The 19,554-nt window shown below is 36.4% G+C and overlaps 2 protein-coding genes across 15 annotated transcripts in view; both read left to right on the forward strand.

Moving 5' to 3' along the window:
* The window catches only part of LOC110461240 (myosin light chain kinase, smooth muscle-like), a 33,802-nt gene extending 15,913 nt beyond the window's left edge, over window positions 1-17,889 (forward strand). Inside the window, exons 4-23 of the mRNA XM_021514631.1 lie at window positions 232-352; window positions 1,078-1,256; window positions 2,591-2,742; window positions 3,933-4,175; window positions 5,010-5,133; window positions 5,664-5,796; window positions 5,969-6,144; window positions 6,641-6,874; window positions 7,273-8,002; window positions 8,339-8,364; window positions 8,658-8,684; window positions 12,558-12,681; window positions 13,055-13,233; window positions 13,805-13,834; window positions 14,672-14,792; window positions 15,334-15,512; window positions 15,721-15,877; window positions 16,299-16,477; window positions 17,402-17,522; window positions 17,883-17,889. Coding sequence (XP_021370306.1) covers window positions 232-352; window positions 1,078-1,256; window positions 2,591-2,742; window positions 3,933-4,175; window positions 5,010-5,133; window positions 5,664-5,796; window positions 5,969-6,144; window positions 6,641-6,874; window positions 7,273-8,002; window positions 8,339-8,364; window positions 8,658-8,684; window positions 12,558-12,681; window positions 13,055-13,233; window positions 13,805-13,834; window positions 14,672-14,792; window positions 15,334-15,512; window positions 15,721-15,877; window positions 16,299-16,477; window positions 17,402-17,522; window positions 17,883-17,889 — 3,242 coding nt within the window. The remainder of the gene's footprint in view (window positions 1-231; window positions 353-1,077; window positions 1,257-2,590; window positions 2,743-3,932; window positions 4,176-5,009; window positions 5,134-5,663; window positions 5,797-5,968; window positions 6,145-6,640; window positions 6,875-7,272; window positions 8,003-8,338; window positions 8,365-8,657; window positions 8,685-12,557; window positions 12,682-13,054; window positions 13,234-13,804; window positions 13,835-14,671; window positions 14,793-15,333; window positions 15,513-15,720; window positions 15,878-16,298; window positions 16,478-17,401; window positions 17,523-17,882) is intronic.
* LOC110461237 (hemicentin-1-like) overlaps window positions 15,753-19,554 on the forward strand; it is a 56,803-nt gene continuing 53,001 nt past the window's right edge. For all 14 annotated transcript variants that reach the window (XR_002464100.1, XR_002464102.1, XR_002464112.1 and 11 more), the window contains exons 1-5: window positions 15,753-15,841; window positions 16,299-16,477; window positions 17,402-17,522; window positions 17,883-18,061; window positions 18,678-18,798. Coding sequence is in view for 2 of the 14 variants with exons in the window: in XM_021514628.1 (XP_021370303.1) it covers window positions 17,926-18,061; window positions 18,678-18,798 (257 nt within the window). In the remaining 12 variants the exon portion in view is untranslated. The remainder of the gene's footprint in view (window positions 15,842-16,298; window positions 16,478-17,401; window positions 17,523-17,882; window positions 18,062-18,677; window positions 18,799-19,554) is intronic.

The raw sequence follows: 19,554 nt of genomic DNA on the forward strand, positions 1-19,554 counted from the left end.
TCCGCTATATGGTACCTAGCAGGGTTCTATCATTGGTTACTAGCCATAGGTATCCACGGGATACCGGGGACACACATTTGCTACCACTGGTTACCATTGGTAAATGACAATTTCACAAACGGTAGAACCCCGAACACATCTAATGATGTACTCAGCAAAATTAAAATAACATTAATGATGTATTTAACAAAATCAAAACTTATTTTGTTTAATAACTTCAACAACTTCCAGCCCTCATGTTTGAGGAGGAGCCATCGTTTGCTAGGACTCTCAGGAACACCAAGGTGCAGCAGGGGCACCAATTTAAGCTGGAATGCAGAGCTTCCGGTCACCCCATGCCGGAAATGAAATGGTAAAGTTCTATAAGTCTGGACTTATCGAAATAGGCAGAAAAAGAGATTACTTTTAAAAACTTTAAGTACTGCTATAGGTACATATCTCGACAAAACACAATAAACTTACTAACCAAATATTCATTTCATTTGACGTCCAATTTTGATAAAGCGTTAAATTGTCTAGTTTTTCTCTTGGTAATATTTATATCATTATCTGTAGCTCTGTTATTGAGATATCACTTTTCATCCCAGCATAATCCATTCTCATGGATAAAAAATTGTTTTGGCCAATTAACTAAATAATCATGGTTCTTATTCTAAGAAACGGATAATTGTCTTACCACGACACAATAAATTCGCTAAATAATAATATAGGCCTATCTGTGTACCGGGTTTCATCAATTTAAGACGAAAAAACCGATTTAGGAATTTTGTTTTAGAAGAATTGTAATATTATTAGTAGAAGAAATGGGGAAAATGACGTCGAGTAAAAGGCTTATGGCATATTACTGTATATAAGACATGCAAGCACAGACTTAAAGAGATCTAATCTAACTCCGTGGTATAAGAAATACGTTTTGGAAGCGATATGTATTTGTGATACTATCAATACGCCGAATTCCGCGTTTAAAAATCGCCCAGAAAATGACGTCCGAAAACGGGGTTGCAGCATCACTGTGGAAATCGTTTCCAGAATAACGTTCCATTTCTGTTGCTATTGAATTTATAATGATATTTACAGGTTCAAGAATAACCTGCCTATCCAGACGGATATCCGGCACACGGTGATGGTCCACAGCGATGGTATTTCAACTCTGGAGGTCAAGGACGCCGTCCGTAGGTACGACACCGCCGTCTATCGGTGTGAGGCCATCAGCTTCCTCGGTATCGCCACCACAGAGTCCAAAGTGACCGTTCTAGGTAAGGACTGCAGTTTAAATAGGATCTTCCAATTAAGGGTCCAGGGCCAAGATACGCATTCTAGATGAGAATTGAATGAAGTCCAAAGTGACAGTTCAAAACGTCTATCAATGACCTATAATATTTTGTTCCAACTTTTTTACCCATCTCTGAAAATGACTTTTGACCTTATCTGTAATATTATATGATAGAGGTGTATTGACAGGCAAGGCAAAGGTTCAAGGGTTCAATCTCATCAATATTTGTATAAAAAGGCAAAGAAAAATATGCTGTGGTGTGCATTTAGAATAGAAAACTGAGTGATATATATTGTCCTCAAATGGATGACCTTGACCTACGGAGAATTGTCGACTCAATCATGTAAAACAATTAAAATAATCTAGAAAAAAATTCTGAAGTCTGCAGCCTTTTTATTTTAGTATGTTATGAAGACCAGTCAGTGTGAGGTCAAAGGTCAATTTGAAAGATGGGTGAGAAGTTGAAAAAAACACCTGATTCTGAATAACAAAGAGGGTGTGAGGACATGGTATTTGTCCTCAGGGTAAATAACCTTGACCTTTTATTTGATGTTACAGGTATCCAATATGCTAAGAAATTCAAATGATACTATCTGAAAATTCATGATGTATAGAGCCATGGTGCTTTAGTATGTTATAAAGACCAGTCATGTCATCTCTAATGAATATTGTGATGAGATCAAAACACAGCTAAGCTCAGCTTTGAGAACTGGTAATGTGTGACCCAAGTCAAAGCTCATAGGGTATTAAATTACCAATAAAAAACATTTAAAACCAGCAAAACTAACAGACATAGACTAGAGACACCATACATGATGTTTGATCATCAGCTTTCTGGGATGAAGTATTGTAAATTTTCCTCAAATGAATGACCTTGATTTCATATCAATGTCACATGGATATTTGTTCAAATCTTGAACAGCTCCTTCTGAGTAACCAAAAGGGTAATAATAATGATATTTGGCCTGTAGCATGGTGGCATTTAAGGGCTATCAAGCCATTCATCTGTCTGTCTACCAGCTTTGTGATGTGACCTTCAAACTTAAAGCTGTAAAGCATCTGTGTGACCAGGGAATATAATAATATACAAAAGAAGGGTGTTGTCTGCAAGGGTCCGTGGAGGTGGAGAACAAAATGGGGAAATATTTGCAGCATCTATTAATTTTGATCAGAATATTTTGTCATGATTGCTTGAATTATACTGAGTGAGTGATACAGGCCTGTTATTTTGTTACATCAAAAGAAAATGATTATCAGCAAAAAAAGAATATAAATATTCTTGAAAATATATTAGCAGTTGGTTTGATCAACTTTCAGATGAAGAAGCCTATGAGAAATGGGACCAACTGAACAAGCTTGACGAGGTGGAGTTTGAGCCTTACGACATCCAGAGGAGGTTTTTGACATCGACAGGCAAGAACCAAATTGAAGATGACTCTGTGGTTGACAAAAGACTGATGGCACTCAAGGTAGTGTGAACTCTTGTCTGTACCCTAGCTACCCTCAACATGAGGACAATCAAAGTAGTGTGAACTCTTGTCTGTAACCTAGCTTTCCTCAACATGAGGACAATCAAAGTCGTACAGACTTTTCACATTTAGAGACTTGATGTAACATATACTTGTTATAACACAAGAATGCTCTGTTTCAAAGTAGAATAGGCTCTGATACATAAAATCTTGTCTGAAGCCTAGACAACCAAGTTAGCGTGGTTTCCTAATGTTTGGAAACTTAAGATAATATAGACTTTTTGCTGTAACCACGGACTTAGATAACCTAATTCCGTGCTGTAACACAAAAAATATTCTGACTCAAGATAGCATAAGCTTTGACTAGTTTCTGTAACCTTGAGGCTCTGGCAGCAAGAATTTAAGGATCCTCATACCCGTGCCAAAAATTAAACTATACATTGGAAACTTATTTTTCCCGCATGACTACAGCTTTGATCAATCAGTTTTAAAAAGAAAAGTGTACCTTGCAGGACTTTTTGCGAAAACATAATGAAGATGAAATAAATAAATATTATCAACCAACATGTTATGAGTGTAAAATGTTCTGCGGGGTCAGAAGGGATTTGAATCCTGAATTTCAAATTGTTATACTATGACTGAAACCGATTGAGCTACCTGCAGGACGATGGAAGTGTACAAACCCAAATGTGCTACAGGTATATCCAAACAGAAGTTAAGGGGAGATTACTGTATAGGAAAAACAGCAGTGCAATGGGACAGGGCTCCTTAAGGCTGTTAACTTCTAGAGACTAAAGGTATAACAAAAATAGATTTCCACCTGGCAGGCATTTTGAATTTGACCATTGAAGCTTATCGTTATTTCTCAGAAAAAAAAAGAGTTTTCAAATTTCATAAGCAGGATTTTCTTGTTCTCTCTATATCTTTAGTAAGAAGGAGTTAATAGTGTGAAATTTGACACTTTAAAGAGTTTCTGAGGTGGTCGTTCAAACTTATTGGAAAGGATTATGAATTTAGGAAAGAAAGCTTTAAATTGGAAAATCAATTTGACTTAATTCTGTTGGGAATAAGTGCTATTACCGATTATTGCAACCCTAGAAATCCTGACCTTGTCTTGTCACATACATGCATTAATCAGTATTTGTGATATCTTCAGTAATAAAATCATAATTGTCTCCCCTTGTGGACAGAGTGACGAGACCCACCTGCAGCAGCTGTACAAACAGCAGAACGAGGCCATTCTCAAACTGAGTGCCCAGTGGGACGAGACCCGCTCATTCTTCTTCAGGGAGCACCTCAAGAGCAAGTGTGTAGTCGAGGGATCATCGGCACTTCTTAGCTGTTTCATTTCGGGCATCCCTCCTTTTTTCGTGCAGTGGTACAAGGACAATGCTCCACTTTACGCCAATGTATATGAGAGATACTACATCAGGGTAAGTTATATACATCTATATTTACATTTTCACTGCATGTTCCTCTATACGCATTACCATAAGAAGTAACGTTCATAGGGCTATGAACGCAATTGAATCAGCATCATTTTGAATTATTCATCCCGCTTCGATTAACATGACACAACCCTTAGAAGCAAAATTTTGATGATGTTAGGCTGTTCCAGGAATCTTGTTGCACTGACGACAAAGACATTTCAATATCGAAAATTTAGGGGTATATCTTTGTTTAAATGTTTAGGTCAATAATAACAAAAATTTTACAATGTAAATATAAGGATTGAACAGACTTTTTTCAATGTTCATGCTGGTAGAATGCAATCTGGTTAAATACATGCCAGGGCTTCATGGAATATGTATGTAACCGATTTGCAATCATGCCAGCATGAAATTGAAAAAACCCCAATGTCCTTCAATCCTTATATGAGAGATCCTGCACCATAAAGTCTTACATATTCCTAACGTCTTGTTTCTCGGATGAGGTAGACATGGTACTTGGTTATTTGGTCAAAAGTGCTCAGGCACAGTACATAAGTCGGATAGAATCATTGATGTCTAGAACTGCTTTAGAGGTCAGAGGTTAGAAGGTCAATGTCAAGGTTATACTTCATACCCCTTGACCATACAGTGACCAATATTTCTTTTTAAGCCAATGGTTACGTTACTTATTACACTACTAATAGAACTTTAAGCAATAACTAAATATGGCAATTAAATCATGCAGGATTAAATATGATGAGATTTACTGTGGGACTAGATTACATGTCAATATTTTACTTACCTAATACAGTGTATATATTGTAATATTTCACGCAGCTGAGGGGCGGACACTTCAGCCTGGAGATCCCCCTTACCACCCTTGACGACACCGGAGAGTACAGTGTTGAGGTGCGCAATGAACAAGGTCACATCATTTCTACCTGCTACCTCCAAGTCGAGCGTGAGTATTCAGTTATTTATGAAAAAAAATAAAAATTCTTGGTCCTTTATTTTTGTTATCACCTACACTGTAGTAACCTCAACAGAAAGGAAAGTTTATACTTACTTTTACAATAGTTTTTCTATGATTAATTCATAAAAATATCTGCATTAGTTAGACCAGTGGATACATATTTCATCGTTAAAGCAGAATGATTCGTTGCCCTAAGGTTCGACAGCCTGGACACACAGACACATGGACTAACGCCATCCACATTCACTATTCATGAACAAAATTTGCATCACTCTGCCCGCATTTAGTATTGTCAATGTCACCCAAATCGTTTTTTGTCATAGGCTATGTGATAGTTTCAGTTGACAGGATTGCTACTGTTACGTAACTAGTGCAAGTTAGACCTGACTGGTGAAAATTTGACATTTAATCTAGATTATTGGAAACTGGTTGTTGTTACTTTTTTAAATATTTAAGTTAGTATTATTTTTTAAACCATCACTTATCAAAGTCATTTAAAGTGAATATTTCAATTTTAGCCACACTAGACCCCTGCATTGAGTACTGCAGACCATACTTCACCAAGAACATCCATCACGTCCATGTGGAGTTCGGAGGCACTGCCATCTTCAGCTGTATCGTCAAGGGCAACCCAAAACCAAACGTTACCTGGTGAGTAAACATATCTTCACTCTCAGATAAAACGTTATCAATAATATTTCCATATTACTGCTACTTGTGTAGAATCTGTTTGCTTCATTGACGATACAACATATAATGCCAACTTGTTTTAAACACTGTTTGACAAATCCAAAGAGAATCTGACATTTTGTTGTGTCTACAGGTACAAAGATGGCCGTAGGGTTCACCAAACTAACAAGGCAACAATGCATTTTGGAGAGAAAGGACTGGTGATCCTGAAGATCCATGAATGTCAGCACTCGGACATCGGCCTGTACAAGTGTCAGGCTCACAGCATGGCTGGGCGGTGTCAGAGCTCTGCCAAACTCATTGTGTTTGGTAAGTAGAAAATATCACAATGGTCTAACTTAACATGCCTGGTATACACTATGTCTTACTTGGTACATAACCAGGGCCATTATGTTCAGTAAATAGTTTGTCATGATAGTCAGATAGGGCATCATAACATTCCCATTCAGCATATAGGTCAAATATGGCATCACAAAGCTCTTTTGTTATATGAAAATTAATTGAAGATGATATCTGTATTATCTGGTCTTGAGCCAAATTAATGTATTCAATATACAATGTATTCATTTAGTAGAATACTTTTGTTTCACATCAGCAGAGTAAATAGTTTTCAGTTAGCTGGAGATTACGACAACAAAAAGTAGCATCATTGCAGTAAACAGCTCTGTGTTTTTATGAATCTTTTTTTAACATTTGCAAATTATATCTGTATTATCTGAAAGGACTTTGAGATCCATATAAGCTTTCATATTCATAAACAATAAATTTGTGTCTGATAAGACCTACTTTTGGTATGTGTGAATAGGTGATGGAACGCCCTCATTTGGAAGCTGGGGCCACAAGGACAGTAAGGCTGTTGACAGTGGGCCTTTGGGTCTCTCAGAATTTACAGGAGACAGTGACTTTGTGCCCCGTAACACTAGAGATGTGCTGTACCAACCCCCGAGGCTGTGCAAGTCTCTGCCGGACACCATGAAGATCAAGGAATGGCAGATGTTGTTCTTTGAGTGCAAGGTTGAAGGCTTCCCCAAACCAACAGGTCAGTGACCGCCATTAGACAGTGACATCTTTGTCGACTGTCTGGCACTTGAACTCACTCACCCCTGAAGATACATTTAAACCCTTCCAATTCAAAAGTAGAATAGTTCATTTACGAAACTGCAGGGGTGAATGAGTTAAAGAATGTAGATAAATGACATATCCTTCTAGCAGTTGAAACTTTGGTGAGACAGTAAATTTCATCTTCATCTTTTGTCCTGGTCAACATGGTGGCTCAAATGCCTTAAAAAAAAAATTAAGTCAAATTTCGGTCTGGACTTTAGATTTTGCATTATTATATGTGTTATAACTAGAAATTCACAATGTTGTTCTTCAATGTCCTTCTAAATTAAAAGGAAGCGAGATGTAACTGTATGTTGTGAAACCTTGAACTTTCAGTGAAATGGCTGTGTAACGGTGAGGATCTAGCCAACAAAGGCCATGTGAAGATCATCGCTGTGAAGAACTACCACTCGTGTGAGATTGCTAGGGCCTACGCAGAGAGAGATACCGGCAAGTACACTGTCCGGCTCACTCACCCTAGTGGCAGTGTCATCGAGAGCAGTTGTATGGTAGAGATCCGGCAAGACATTACCAGCATATCTGATGTGAAAAAGGGAAAAAAATCGGACCTTGTGCTTGAACGAGAGGCTAGAGCCGAACAATTAGCTGAAAAATATAGCAAAAAAACAGAAGCTATAACAAAAACTGAGACTACAGAATCTGTAACAGTTGAAGAATCAAAAACTGAAACAGTTTCTGCTGTTGTGAAGACAGCAGAAGAGACTGCCACTAAGGTTGTGGAAGAAGCTGTGGCAGAGGCTGCCGCTGCAGTTTCTAAGGAAGTGGTAGAAGAGCCGGCTCCTACCCCTGCTGCTGAGCCAGCTCCTGCACCTGTTGAATCAGCACCTGAACCTGCTGCAGAGCCTAAACCTGCACCAGTGGTAGCTGAAACGAAACCTGCACCTGAGGCTGCACCAGCACCAGTCGCTGAACCTGTTGCAGAATCTGCTCCTGAACCTGCACCAGTAGCAGCTGAACCGGCACCAGCACCAGTAGCAGCTGAAACTGTAGCTGAAGAAGCAGCCAAACCGGAGTCTGCTCCTGAAGTAGCAAAGGAAGATACTGTGTACGTATTTAGTTATTAGAATTAAGTGTTGTAACTGTGACTGAGATTTCTGAAACTATAATTAACGAAGCGAATACACTTCCGAAATACATGCTGTATCTTTAATTTTGTTTGTTTTCGTTTTACTATAGTTTTTGAAATTCCATTGGCAACATACTATAGTGAAAGCATGATTGTTTTCTTTCTACAAAAGGCTGCTAACCTTATTGGACTGTGTTGTATGGCAATATTCTATATATTGAACTGTATATTATTTTAAAATGACAAAACATCAGGGCCTTTAAAAAAAATACATATTTGATACTAATTGCACAAATCAATATTTCTATTTTCCAGAGATGCTGCCCCTCAACCTGAACCCTGTAAGTATTATGTCTTGCTGTGTATGTGTCAAGCTGTATCATTGTTGCTTGTCTTTCTGCTTCTCTTAAAATGTTTTTAGTAAAGTTGTTTAATTCAAGATGAATCTAATAGCAGTCATTAAGTACACTCATACATGTATGATATCGTGGTCAGATTTTGTATAATTATGCAGTTCACTCAAGCTGATGTTTCTAGATGCTTTCTAAATAATGTTTATGTAATAATGATTTCTATCTTGTTCATTTACTAGAAAAGTTTTAATATGACGAATGTGATGCTCTGTTTCTCACAGGTGAACCCAGTGCCCCCAAAGAGAAAGGTAGTTCATAATGTAGCCCTTCCCCCTGTTACACCTCCCTGATTTACAACTGTCCCCTTGTATACTTGTCAAACTATCCCTGAAAAAGTCCTATTCCTCCATTTATAATGATCCCTCCATATTGGTGCCAATGCATCGTTCGGTGATTTTCCACACTGTAAACATTCCCTCAAACCTCTCCATGATCCTTTAATTAATTCCTTTGTACAAGCTGTGAATATCTCGATCAGCTTTGAAAGTTGCCTCACTTTTGGGTGATGTAAGTTACATCACTTTCAGGTGTTGTAAATGTCTTCCCTTGTGGATGTTGTAAGTTACCTCCCTTGTGGGTGTTGTAAATTACCTCCCTTGTGGATGTGTAAGTTACCTCCGTTGTGGGTGTTATAAGGTACATTTCTCGTGGGTGTTGTAATTAAATTACCTCCCATGTGGATGTTGTAAGTAACCTCCCTTGTGGGTGTTGTAAGTTACCTCCCTTGTGGAAGTTGTAAGTTACCTCCCTTGTGGATGTTGTAAGTTACCTCCCTTTTGGGTGTTGTAAGTTACCTCCCTTGTGGATGTTGTAAGTTACCTCCCTTGTGGGTGTGTAAGTTACCTCCCTTATGGATGTGTAAGTTACCTCCCTTGTGGATGTGTAAGTTACCTCCCTTGTTGTAGCTGTTGTATACATGTATCGTAGATTGCTGGTGAAGGTTGTCGTAGCTGTTAGTCACGTGTCGGTTTTGCTGTCTCACCACTGTGCTTTGATATATGAGATGCCAATGTGGACATATAACATGTTTATGAGTGTTGAGCTTGGTTGCATGATAGAAAAGTTTCTTTTCAGAATCGGTTTGTGTGTGTTATAAGATTATTTATAGATTAGAAAATTCTAAATATTGCAAAGTAGCTGTAGAAATTCTATTCCCATTAGTTATAGATAAATTGTTAATTTTCATTTATAGGCACCAACCATGTACATATCATTAAAAACACTTAACAGTGATTAACTTTAAAGTTCAATAATATGAAGATACTTTTTCAGTTACAATGTAAAGTAGAACAAAGAAACCTATTATAAAAAACTATCTAAACCAGTGTTATTCAATATTTTTTTTATATTTTACAAAAATGAACAGTTGTTTTTCTTAAAGAAAATCAAGTTTTGATTGGTTGTGGAACACCTTATCTGTATCTATGGTGACATTAATTGTACTTGTACCTGTGCTCTATCCAGGAGGGCACCTGTACAAGCCATTTACCTGCTCCCTGTAGCCAGTTTGTGTGATGATCAATATTTGAAATATTTTTTATAATATTTTACTTTAATAGGTGTGGTTTTTTTAGTTTATATTTTTCAAAAAAGAAAAACAAGTATGAACTCCTTTGTATCCATTGAAGAGTTGCTATCCAATGGGGTGACCTCTTATTTCGTTTACACCTAAACATCAAGGTTGTTATGGTAACGGTAACATATTGTAATATAAACAATGATGTTTACAATAAAACTATTGGACAAGGAATGGAAATAAAGGGCTGTTATATTTGTTGACATATAGAGAAATCAAATTTGTTGAACACTATGCCTTGGGTTTTCTAGCAGTCGCATGTGAACTGGACTTCAGCTGGACACACTGGTCAATAGAAAATAAAAGAGGTCAAATGTCATCCTGACCGGTGATGCCTAGCAATGGATGTTGTCGGTTATCATGTGGCTGTAGTTTTTGATGTTGGACTCGGTGGTTGTTCTTTTTTTGCTATAAACTTACATTGCTGCATCACTTACTACTGGTAACAATGCAGAATGGTTTGGTGATCATGCTTAGAAAGAGATGCATTTGTTTTTCTTTCAAAGATGGCCTATTGTTGCTGGTAATTTCTCACTCAAAGTGGCCTATTGTTGCTGGTAATTTCTCTCTCAAAGCTGGTCTACTGTTGTTGATATGGATTTGATTGTTTTCAGTGTAAGTCCATGATATCAACAATTTACATGAAATATACTCGAAGTCAATCTTTCTTTTTTCCATCACCTCTCATTTCACTTTCAAATTAACAACTAAGTACTGTAACCCACTAAACCTTATGATCTTTAATCTGCTATTAAATTTGGACGTTAGTTCTACCTTTACTCTGGGAACTGGATAACAGGATTGGCGAGCATCACAGTGCCTGACGGGCCAACCACACACGGTATGGTAGGGCGTGCCCTCCCTACCCTAGACTTGCTGTCACTCATGTCCCCTTCCCCCGTGTGGTTTGTCTTGTCTCAGATATACATTTATTCATGAACTCATTTCTTCTTTCATGGTTCAGTTGTGTTCTTATGAGTAACATTGTTTTCTTTGTGGTCTTTTTTAATTTTTGTTTATTTTTGGATAAAACATGTTACCGACTAAACAGGGTTGTTCATATTATATTGCCTTGCAAACTGCTTCATTATCAAATAGCAACAGAAGTTTCTTTTTATTATTTGCATACATTTGAAATAACTAATGAATCATTTTGGCTGTTTCTAATATGAATGATATCTTGGCAGATTAGTGTATTTTCAATTAACCACTTGTTGTATTCTATCTAATTTGTACCCAAGAAAAAATACTAAAATGGTGAAAGACTTCAATGACAAATATTTTTTACCAAGCACCGGTTATTTATAGTTGAGCTCCAGAGTTGAATGGAACTCTTTTGTGTTTTTGTTTTGTGACCTTGCTGGTAGATCGTTATTTCATTGTTGAAACAGGACTTCTTTTTTCTTCAATGAACATATAACTATGATCTTCATATAGCAGTAACAATCATGGAGGGATCCTCTGTTCACATTGTTGCTTCTAGTATGTTTAGAACCGTACATATTGCATAATTACGTGATCACTTCTGTTTTCTCTCTAGTTCTGGCCAGGGATTTATTTTTATAGGTTATCATTTTGTTTTGAATGACGTGTTTCGTTGTTTGATTTCTTGGATGAGACGTGTACAAGTCCAAATTCTTAACATCCCCCACTCCGTGATTTTCCCCGTAAAAAATATTTACATTCATCTACGGGAAGTTGTAATGAAATATTCCAGTTCTTTGGAAATAGTTGTATCGTTTTCTTTTAAGAAAGTCTCTGGCGATTTCATGTTTTGAAGGAGCATGACTAGACACACCTTGGCGTGTGACCTAATAGGTACCAAACACCTGTTACCTGCAGGTATCATACCCTTGTACACACTTGTACAGATCAACCAACATGTCTTCCCCCTTTCCTTTCTTAAATGATCGGTTTTATATGATACAATCCTACCGTCTTTGTGGTTGCCCCTAGTACAGTTTTGTACTTTACCGATGTCTTCTATCTATGACTGCGATTGTATTTCATGTTTTGCACTTGCACAACAACTCTTTTGTATATATTTTCTCTATTATTCTCTATGTTGTTTGTAATTAATCAAAATTTGTTTGGTTCTTTAAATATTCGTGAGATTGTGCTACTTTTTCTTGGCTTTTGTAACAAAGAATTGTGTGATTTTCTTTTCTTTCTAATTACATTCATTTCAACATGTAAAGTTGTGTTTTAAAGTGAGTTTTTACTAATGATTTCATTTGTTGACAATTTTTAAAGAAAAGAATTAAAACATATGCATTGTTTTTGAGGGAACCTCACTAGATGACCAACCAATTAATGTTTTCTTAAGTTATTTAAAAAAAAAAAAAAATCCCTAAGTAAAGCAGTTTGACAGTTGCCAAGTCACATTTTAAAAAGCCAGAAATTGGAGTGCTTACCTAAAAAGACTTAACGTCATGAAACGAAGCAGAGAATGTCAATATTGTTTACTAAAGGTTTTCCTTTGGGTATACCTATACGATCTGATAGACATCTGATTATGTTATGTCCCCTTTATGTCCCATTCTAGAGCCCGCCTATGTGAGTCCTGACTTTGTTACGAAACTCGAGAAAGAGTACCATTGCCTGGACTCTGATACTAACATCAAAATACAGTGTCAGGTGGAGGGAAAACCTAAACCCGCAGTGTCATGGTAAGATTATCTCCTGTCCACGAACGTATTCCAGTTAAAAATCCTACTATGCAGTCTTTAATGAATAAATCTCGGCAAAAACAAATTGAGCACTTATGCCTATTTCATGAAAAATTGTCTGTTCAATTTTCTCCATTGTCCATCAAAAATCTGTTTCAGTGCATGAATGTATATGGAAAATCCCATTACTACATGTCAACTATATCGAAAGATAATCAAGGAATAATTAAAATGTCATTGTTTCAAAGAAAATGCTGTCAATCATAAAACTTTGATAAAAATCCTCATTTTGCAGACTACACCTTGGTGTTAATGTTTAAAACAATAAATGTGTATAAAATATAAGTAAAAGAAACTGTTTGGTTTCTGACAGGGTGAAGGATAATAAAAAGCTAAGCCCTAGTGACAATCTTACCATTGAGTGGAGTGAAGATACTGGTATGTCCACGCTCTGGTTCAAGAGTCTGACGATCAAAGACTCTGGAAAATATACATGTATCGCCTCATCCTCGGCAGGCACATGTTCCTGTTCTACAAGCTTTACGGTAGACAGTAAGTCATATGAAGTCAGGGTCACTTGGAAGCTTGATGTAGTCATGCATAGTCATTTGGAAGCTTTACACAGAGTCACTTGGATGTGTTAACAGTCAGGGTTACTTAAAACATATTGTTAACAATATTGACTTGGTCAGGATCATTGGGAAGTTTGAAAATATCAAAAAATATCAAACAAACCAAAAAATTGTTTTTGAAATAAATCTTCAGTCATGTAGCAAATATCTACTTCATGTGAGGGCTTAATGGTTTACAAACAGCGACTGTACAATTAGTCACATTGCACTTGGTAGGATCTTGGAGTTGAATCGAATGTTCAGTAGAATATAGGATGATTAGGTACTCTGAGTTTCATGGTGTACATATGTATATTTAGGTACTCAGAGTCTCATGGTGTACACATATATATATATTTAGGTACTCAGAGTCTCATGTAGTCCGAATTATTCTGACATTTTGATAAAACGTCCGAATAATTCGGACTAAGTCTCATGGTGTACCTATGTATATATTTAGGTACTCCGAATCTCATGGTGTACATCCATTTGTATGTATATATATATTTCAGCTGGGACAAACCTTTCTTTGGCTGTAGTTAGTAAGTTAAAGAAGTTCTGCTGCTTCCGCTACAAATACATTGGTGCAATAATTTCAAATAATTGAGCTGGTTTTCTCTTCTTTATACTGATCAATTTACTTCATTTTCTTCAATTTTTGTTCTAACACAGTTTTGCTATCATTACAATGACTGCTATATATTGTTGTTGAGCTTTTTATGTGCCTATCTATTAAATTTATCTGAGAAATTTTCCATTTGATGGAATATTTTAACATCTTTTTCATATGTGTTATCAAAAGTACTGCTCTTTTTCTAACATGCATCATGTCTGTAAAATATATATAACCTTTTGTAAGCAGAGACTAAAAACTTTTAACTACAGTTTTATTAAATCATTATATAAGTATACATTTTCTAAAGGGTGCTTATATATAATCTGTGTAGACTTTTAATTTTGCTAATTAACTTCTGTTACAATTCTATAGTCTTGTGTGTGACTGCTGGCTAATTATCAACCATTGCTTTTACCTACCTTTATCAGTATATGTGTGTTTTCTCTTGTTTCATAGACGTACCGTTTGACATTAACTCTGTACCTTAATTATTATAATATAGTCGAGATGTTTATTACACTAGCTTTAAGCTGTTTGTTTTGAAAATGCTGAAATAGTTTTATTAATTGCTTCTGTATGTTAGAATCCTGTATAGTCAGATCTTTATGATCACTATATGTCTTCTAAATGTGACAAAATGTGTTAATATGTATTTAAAATAATTTTCATATTATATTTATTCAAGTGAAACTTTAGTGTGAATTTGATTTTCTTTGATATCTGGAAGCTTATGTTTAAATGGCTGAAATTGTTGATTGTTCAGAGCCAGAGAAATCCCCGACAGTGAAGAAGGCATTAGATAAAGAGTATGCCTTTGTCACCACCGATACCAAGGCAACACTTCAGTGCCAGGTGGAAGGTCATCCCACACCAGATATCTTATGGTAAGATTCCCGTTAGCAAATCATGATATATACAGTGGAGTATTAGTAATCCATATACATCTTCATTTCCAGTAAAAATAATCCAGACCCCTTTATTTACTAAGTTTATGTAGAGCCTGTTGTTTACTTTAGATAATTCAGACACTTTCATTTGCTTTATATATCATGGATGAATTTATTTGTATTAGACAATCTAGACCCTTCCTGCCCAGTTTTATATTTCATAGAACAGAGATTTCTCTTTCCCAGCTCAGGTAAATTTGATTTGATTTCAAATCCTTGAATTTATATTCAAATGTCATGAAGTTTTCTTCAAATCATTTGAAGAAATCTTCATGATGTTTGAATGTAAATGCAAGGATTGGTCATCTTATACCCTGCATGATTCTCCTGTTTAGAAAAAAATCTCCATCTTCCATGCTGTAGTTAAATAAATCTGGATACAATAGACTTACTGGACCCAACACTTAACTCTCCTTACAGCTTTAATTGTTACTTAATTATTCCACTACCAATAATTAACAATTTTGTACTTTACTAGGAAAAAGGATGGAAAGATCTTGGTCAGTGGAAGCAAGCATGGCCTGGAATGGGATGCAGCCTCGGGTAAAGCTACCCTCAAGTTCAAGAGTCTGATTGAAGCAGATTCTGGTTGTTATGAGTGTTCAGCTTCATCTTCTGCTGGCTCTGTGTCCTGTTCCACAAATGTTGCTGTTAAAAGTAAGTCTGATTACAATGTGGTACACTATGCACACAGTCAAATTCTTCAAGCAAAAGAATACATTTGATAGCAATTTCAAACTTGACCATTAACTCACAACTTTCACACAAATCAAGTCGCTCCATTAAAAACATCATATTTAAACTTCCTGTCTTTTCAATTTAGGAAAATGTTCACTTTGCTAACCAATGTGGTGATTTATTACAGAACCTGAAAAGAAACCGACTGTTTTGGAAGCTCTGAAGAAAGAGTACAGATTTGTTGAGACCAAAGAAACTGTTCGCCTTCAGTGCAAAATGGAGGGCAATCCATGTCCGGAGATCTCTTGGTTAGTAGGTTTGCCATCATTTATTGCCTTTTCATGGTCAAACATTTGTTTGAAGCATTTTTTCATGATTAAAATGATATCATTTCCACACATCTTTGAGATACAATTTTATGCTTTGTTAGCTGAAAGGTGTATTTTTCAAAATGTTTGGAGACAAGTTTTGTTTTATTATTGTTCCGTCTTAAGCTGAAACTGAATTAGTATTTATGCATAAGATACAGACGGTCATTAAAAATTATGTAAGAAAAAAAAACAAATTATTTTCTATTTCCAAATTAAAAGTTGTGATCAGTGTGTAGTAATTGCAGGGGATGCGTAGTTTTTCTCCAGGAACCACCAACAAAACCTGGCACGTCCTTAAATGATCATAGCTGTTAATAGGACGTAAAACACAGACAAACCAAACAAACCAAAGTAGCAATTGCTCTTATAGATAACTCTCAACCTTATTATTTAGGACCAAAGATGGGAAGGCGTTAGAAGCTACAGAACAGATGACCTTGGAATGGGATGCCAAAACTGGTGTAGCAGCCGTTGTGTTTAAAGGTGTGAGTGTGTCAAACACCGGGAAATACGAGTGTGTGGCCACTTCTAAAGTAGGGACGATCAAATCGGCTACAACCATGACTGTTAAAGGTAAGGAGGACTTTGACTATGGCCACGAAACATTTCAAAATATGTAGGAAACCAATGCTTTTAGAAAGAGAAGAAACAACATGTGTCCATGTGGACTGTTCCAATGACCATTCAACAGATATTAATTTTAACTCACCTGGCCAAAAGGGTCAAATCTATTATAACACTTTCTTCTAAAGAACCAAGAGGCAGAAAGTTTTATTAAAGAATTGACCTTGACCAATATCAAAGGTCACAGGGGTAAAATATACTAAAATATTTATGGTAAACTGCTACTTCTGAAGAACGTGCTTGTAGCTTGCTGGCATAGAATACTACAACAATGAAATGACTTTGGCTAAGGTCCAAGTTCACAGGGGTCAAATATGTAAAACACTCAAATTGTATCTTCTGAAACACCAAGAGGCCTTTAGTCATGATACATAGCCACTAGCTTGTTGGCAATCCATGGTCACAGGAATTAAATCTGTTAAAACACTCAAATGACTTCTGAAGAAGAACAGAAGACCTGTAGTCGTAATATGTGGCCAGTAACTTGCTGGAATGGAGTACTAAAAGTATTGAAAAGAAACCACATTAGTCTGTATTCAATATCACTGGAGTCAAACAGTTGAAACACTCAAATGGGTCCTTCTGGCACACCAGAATTATGATTTATGGCCATTTGATTGATCAAATGTAATGCCATAAACTTTGTGAAATGAAATGACCTTTACCCATAACTAAGGTCGTTGAAATGTTGTGACACAAAATTTGTAAAAAAGGAATGACCTTGACCTATATTCAAGGCTTCATGGGCCAAACTTGTTAAAATACTCAATCAACTTGTGAAGTAACAGAGAGGACTAGAATCATAATGTTTGGCCAGAAGCTTGCTGTAATGTAGTGCTAGAAAGTTTCATTATTATATGTTCCTGTTTTCAGTACCAGAGAGGGCCCCATCAGTTGTGGAACCATTGAACAAAGGGTATAATGCTTTGGAATCTGATGAAAATGTTTGTCTAAAATGTAAAGTGGATGGAAACCCAGTTCCTGAAATCTCATGGTATGTGGAAATGATTGGTATCATGCTATTGTTCAAAGAAAAACGATAATTTATAATTCCTGTATGGAAGTCCAATCAGGCTTTCTGGTTTTGTTGTTCTCTCATGCAACAAATATTTTTAATAATACATAATAAATTTGAATGAAAAATAAAAAATATATATTCAAATTTCTTGTACAGGATTTACTGATGTCAAAGGTTTTGCAAAATAATTAAAATCAATTGATTTCATATATGCAATAAAAAGTCTTTAAATAACAGAAATTAATACAGCATTGGTTATTGAAATTCTCCTTTATCAACAATGTTTTTGCATTAATTGCCACTACAGTGTGTGTGTGTGTGTGTGTTTTGTTTCAGGACATAGAATGGTAAAAACTTGTCAGCAAGTGACAAAATAAAAATGGAATGGGACGCTGCCAGCTGTACCGCTTCCTTAATACTCAAACATCCGAAAACTAGTGATTCTGGAAATTACGAATGTGTTGCGAAGTCTTCTGCTGGTACAACAAATTCTCCAACCAAATTGGCTGTCAAAAGTGAGTACAAGTGTTTCTTTCTTATGCTCACCCTGTGTGAGTATGATCATCTCTACACTTCGTTAAAAAGGTTGCTTGCCAGAGCAAGTGGTTGCCATGGAATTTGGCAAAAGGTTGGATACAAACTGCATTCATTTCTAATGAATGCATCATCTCATGGAAAAGATGTCGAGGAGCTGAAGAATAAATTTTAAAGTAAACATGACAATTGTTATAAAATGCACATTCATTGTCCTGAAGTGACATCAACAGAGGAATCTACGTCCATTCAAAAGTTAAAAATACAAGATACAGTTATTTTTGAATTTCCATCTATGTCACACAAATGTCTCCCTCAAGTTGTCCAACACATATGATTTGCATAACAATGAAACGATTTTACAAAACCATGAAGTTATACGCACACTCTTTGTAAAGAAAGTGTAGCGTACCTATGTAATACCAAGCTTTTGTTGTGAAGTGTGCTGTATTCCAGCGAGTGCTACAACTACTGTGAAGTAAAAGTGATGCTATATATATGACGATAGCATGCAAACCTTGGAGCCTATGACAGAATATTCAATACAAATGGCGGGGAAAGTGTTTTTCTCCAGTAAGTGTTAAATTTGTCTTTCAGAACCAGACATAATACCGACCGTTCAGAGGCATCTAGAAAAGACCTATACCACCGTAGAAGGTGGGAAGTCTCTGCGGCTAGAGTGTCAGGTGGACGGCTTTCCAAGTCCCTATGTCACATGGTACGGTGTCTGTTGTAACCTAGTTAGTATGTCGTCTGTCTGTGGCGTAGTGTTGTCAGCCAATGATGTCAGTCGTGGTGTGGTCAATGTGCTGTCTAGGGTAGCATCTTTAGGCTATCTCTGTTGTACATGTAGTTTAGACAGCGTACTGTCTGTTATATTGTCGTCAATATAGGGTGTCTATGATACCTTGTCATTCTATGCTATCTGCTATAGTGTAGTCTGCATATCTGTTGTAGTCGGTGCATGATGTTTGTCGTAGCAAAGTAAGTCTTAACTGTCCGTCGTAGTGTTGACGGAGATCCACTGCATCTTTCTGGATCCACTCTATCGTAAACTGCGCCATAGTATGCAACTGTTTGCAGCAACAAAACTCAACGAAACTTAATTATCTTGAATTTTTTAAATATACATGTATAACAAATACAACAATGTAACGGATCGAGGCCTATGTGGCACCCCTAAATACCAGGTTTTCTAGTATAATAATAATAATAATATACAACATTTGATATAGCACCCTATCTAGCTAACATAAGCCACTCCAAAGCGCTTTACAGTACATAGATATACAATGAAAACAATTAGCATATACATTAATCAATACAATTTTTGAGGAATTCGCAGGAGCTGCCTTATCAGGCGCTAACTATTGTACCATACTAGTCATATACCACCTGGCTAACAAGTGTGTATACATGGGTGTTTGCTGGAGATGTATAGTGTCACTGATAAATTACCAGAATCTATATGTAT

This window comes from Mizuhopecten yessoensis, unplaced genomic scaffold (genome assembly GCF_002113885.1).
Source record: "Mizuhopecten yessoensis strain PY_sf001 unplaced genomic scaffold, ASM211388v2 scaffold10591, whole genome shotgun sequence".
Taxonomy (NCBI): domain Eukaryota; kingdom Metazoa; phylum Mollusca; class Bivalvia; order Pectinida; family Pectinidae; genus Mizuhopecten; species Mizuhopecten yessoensis.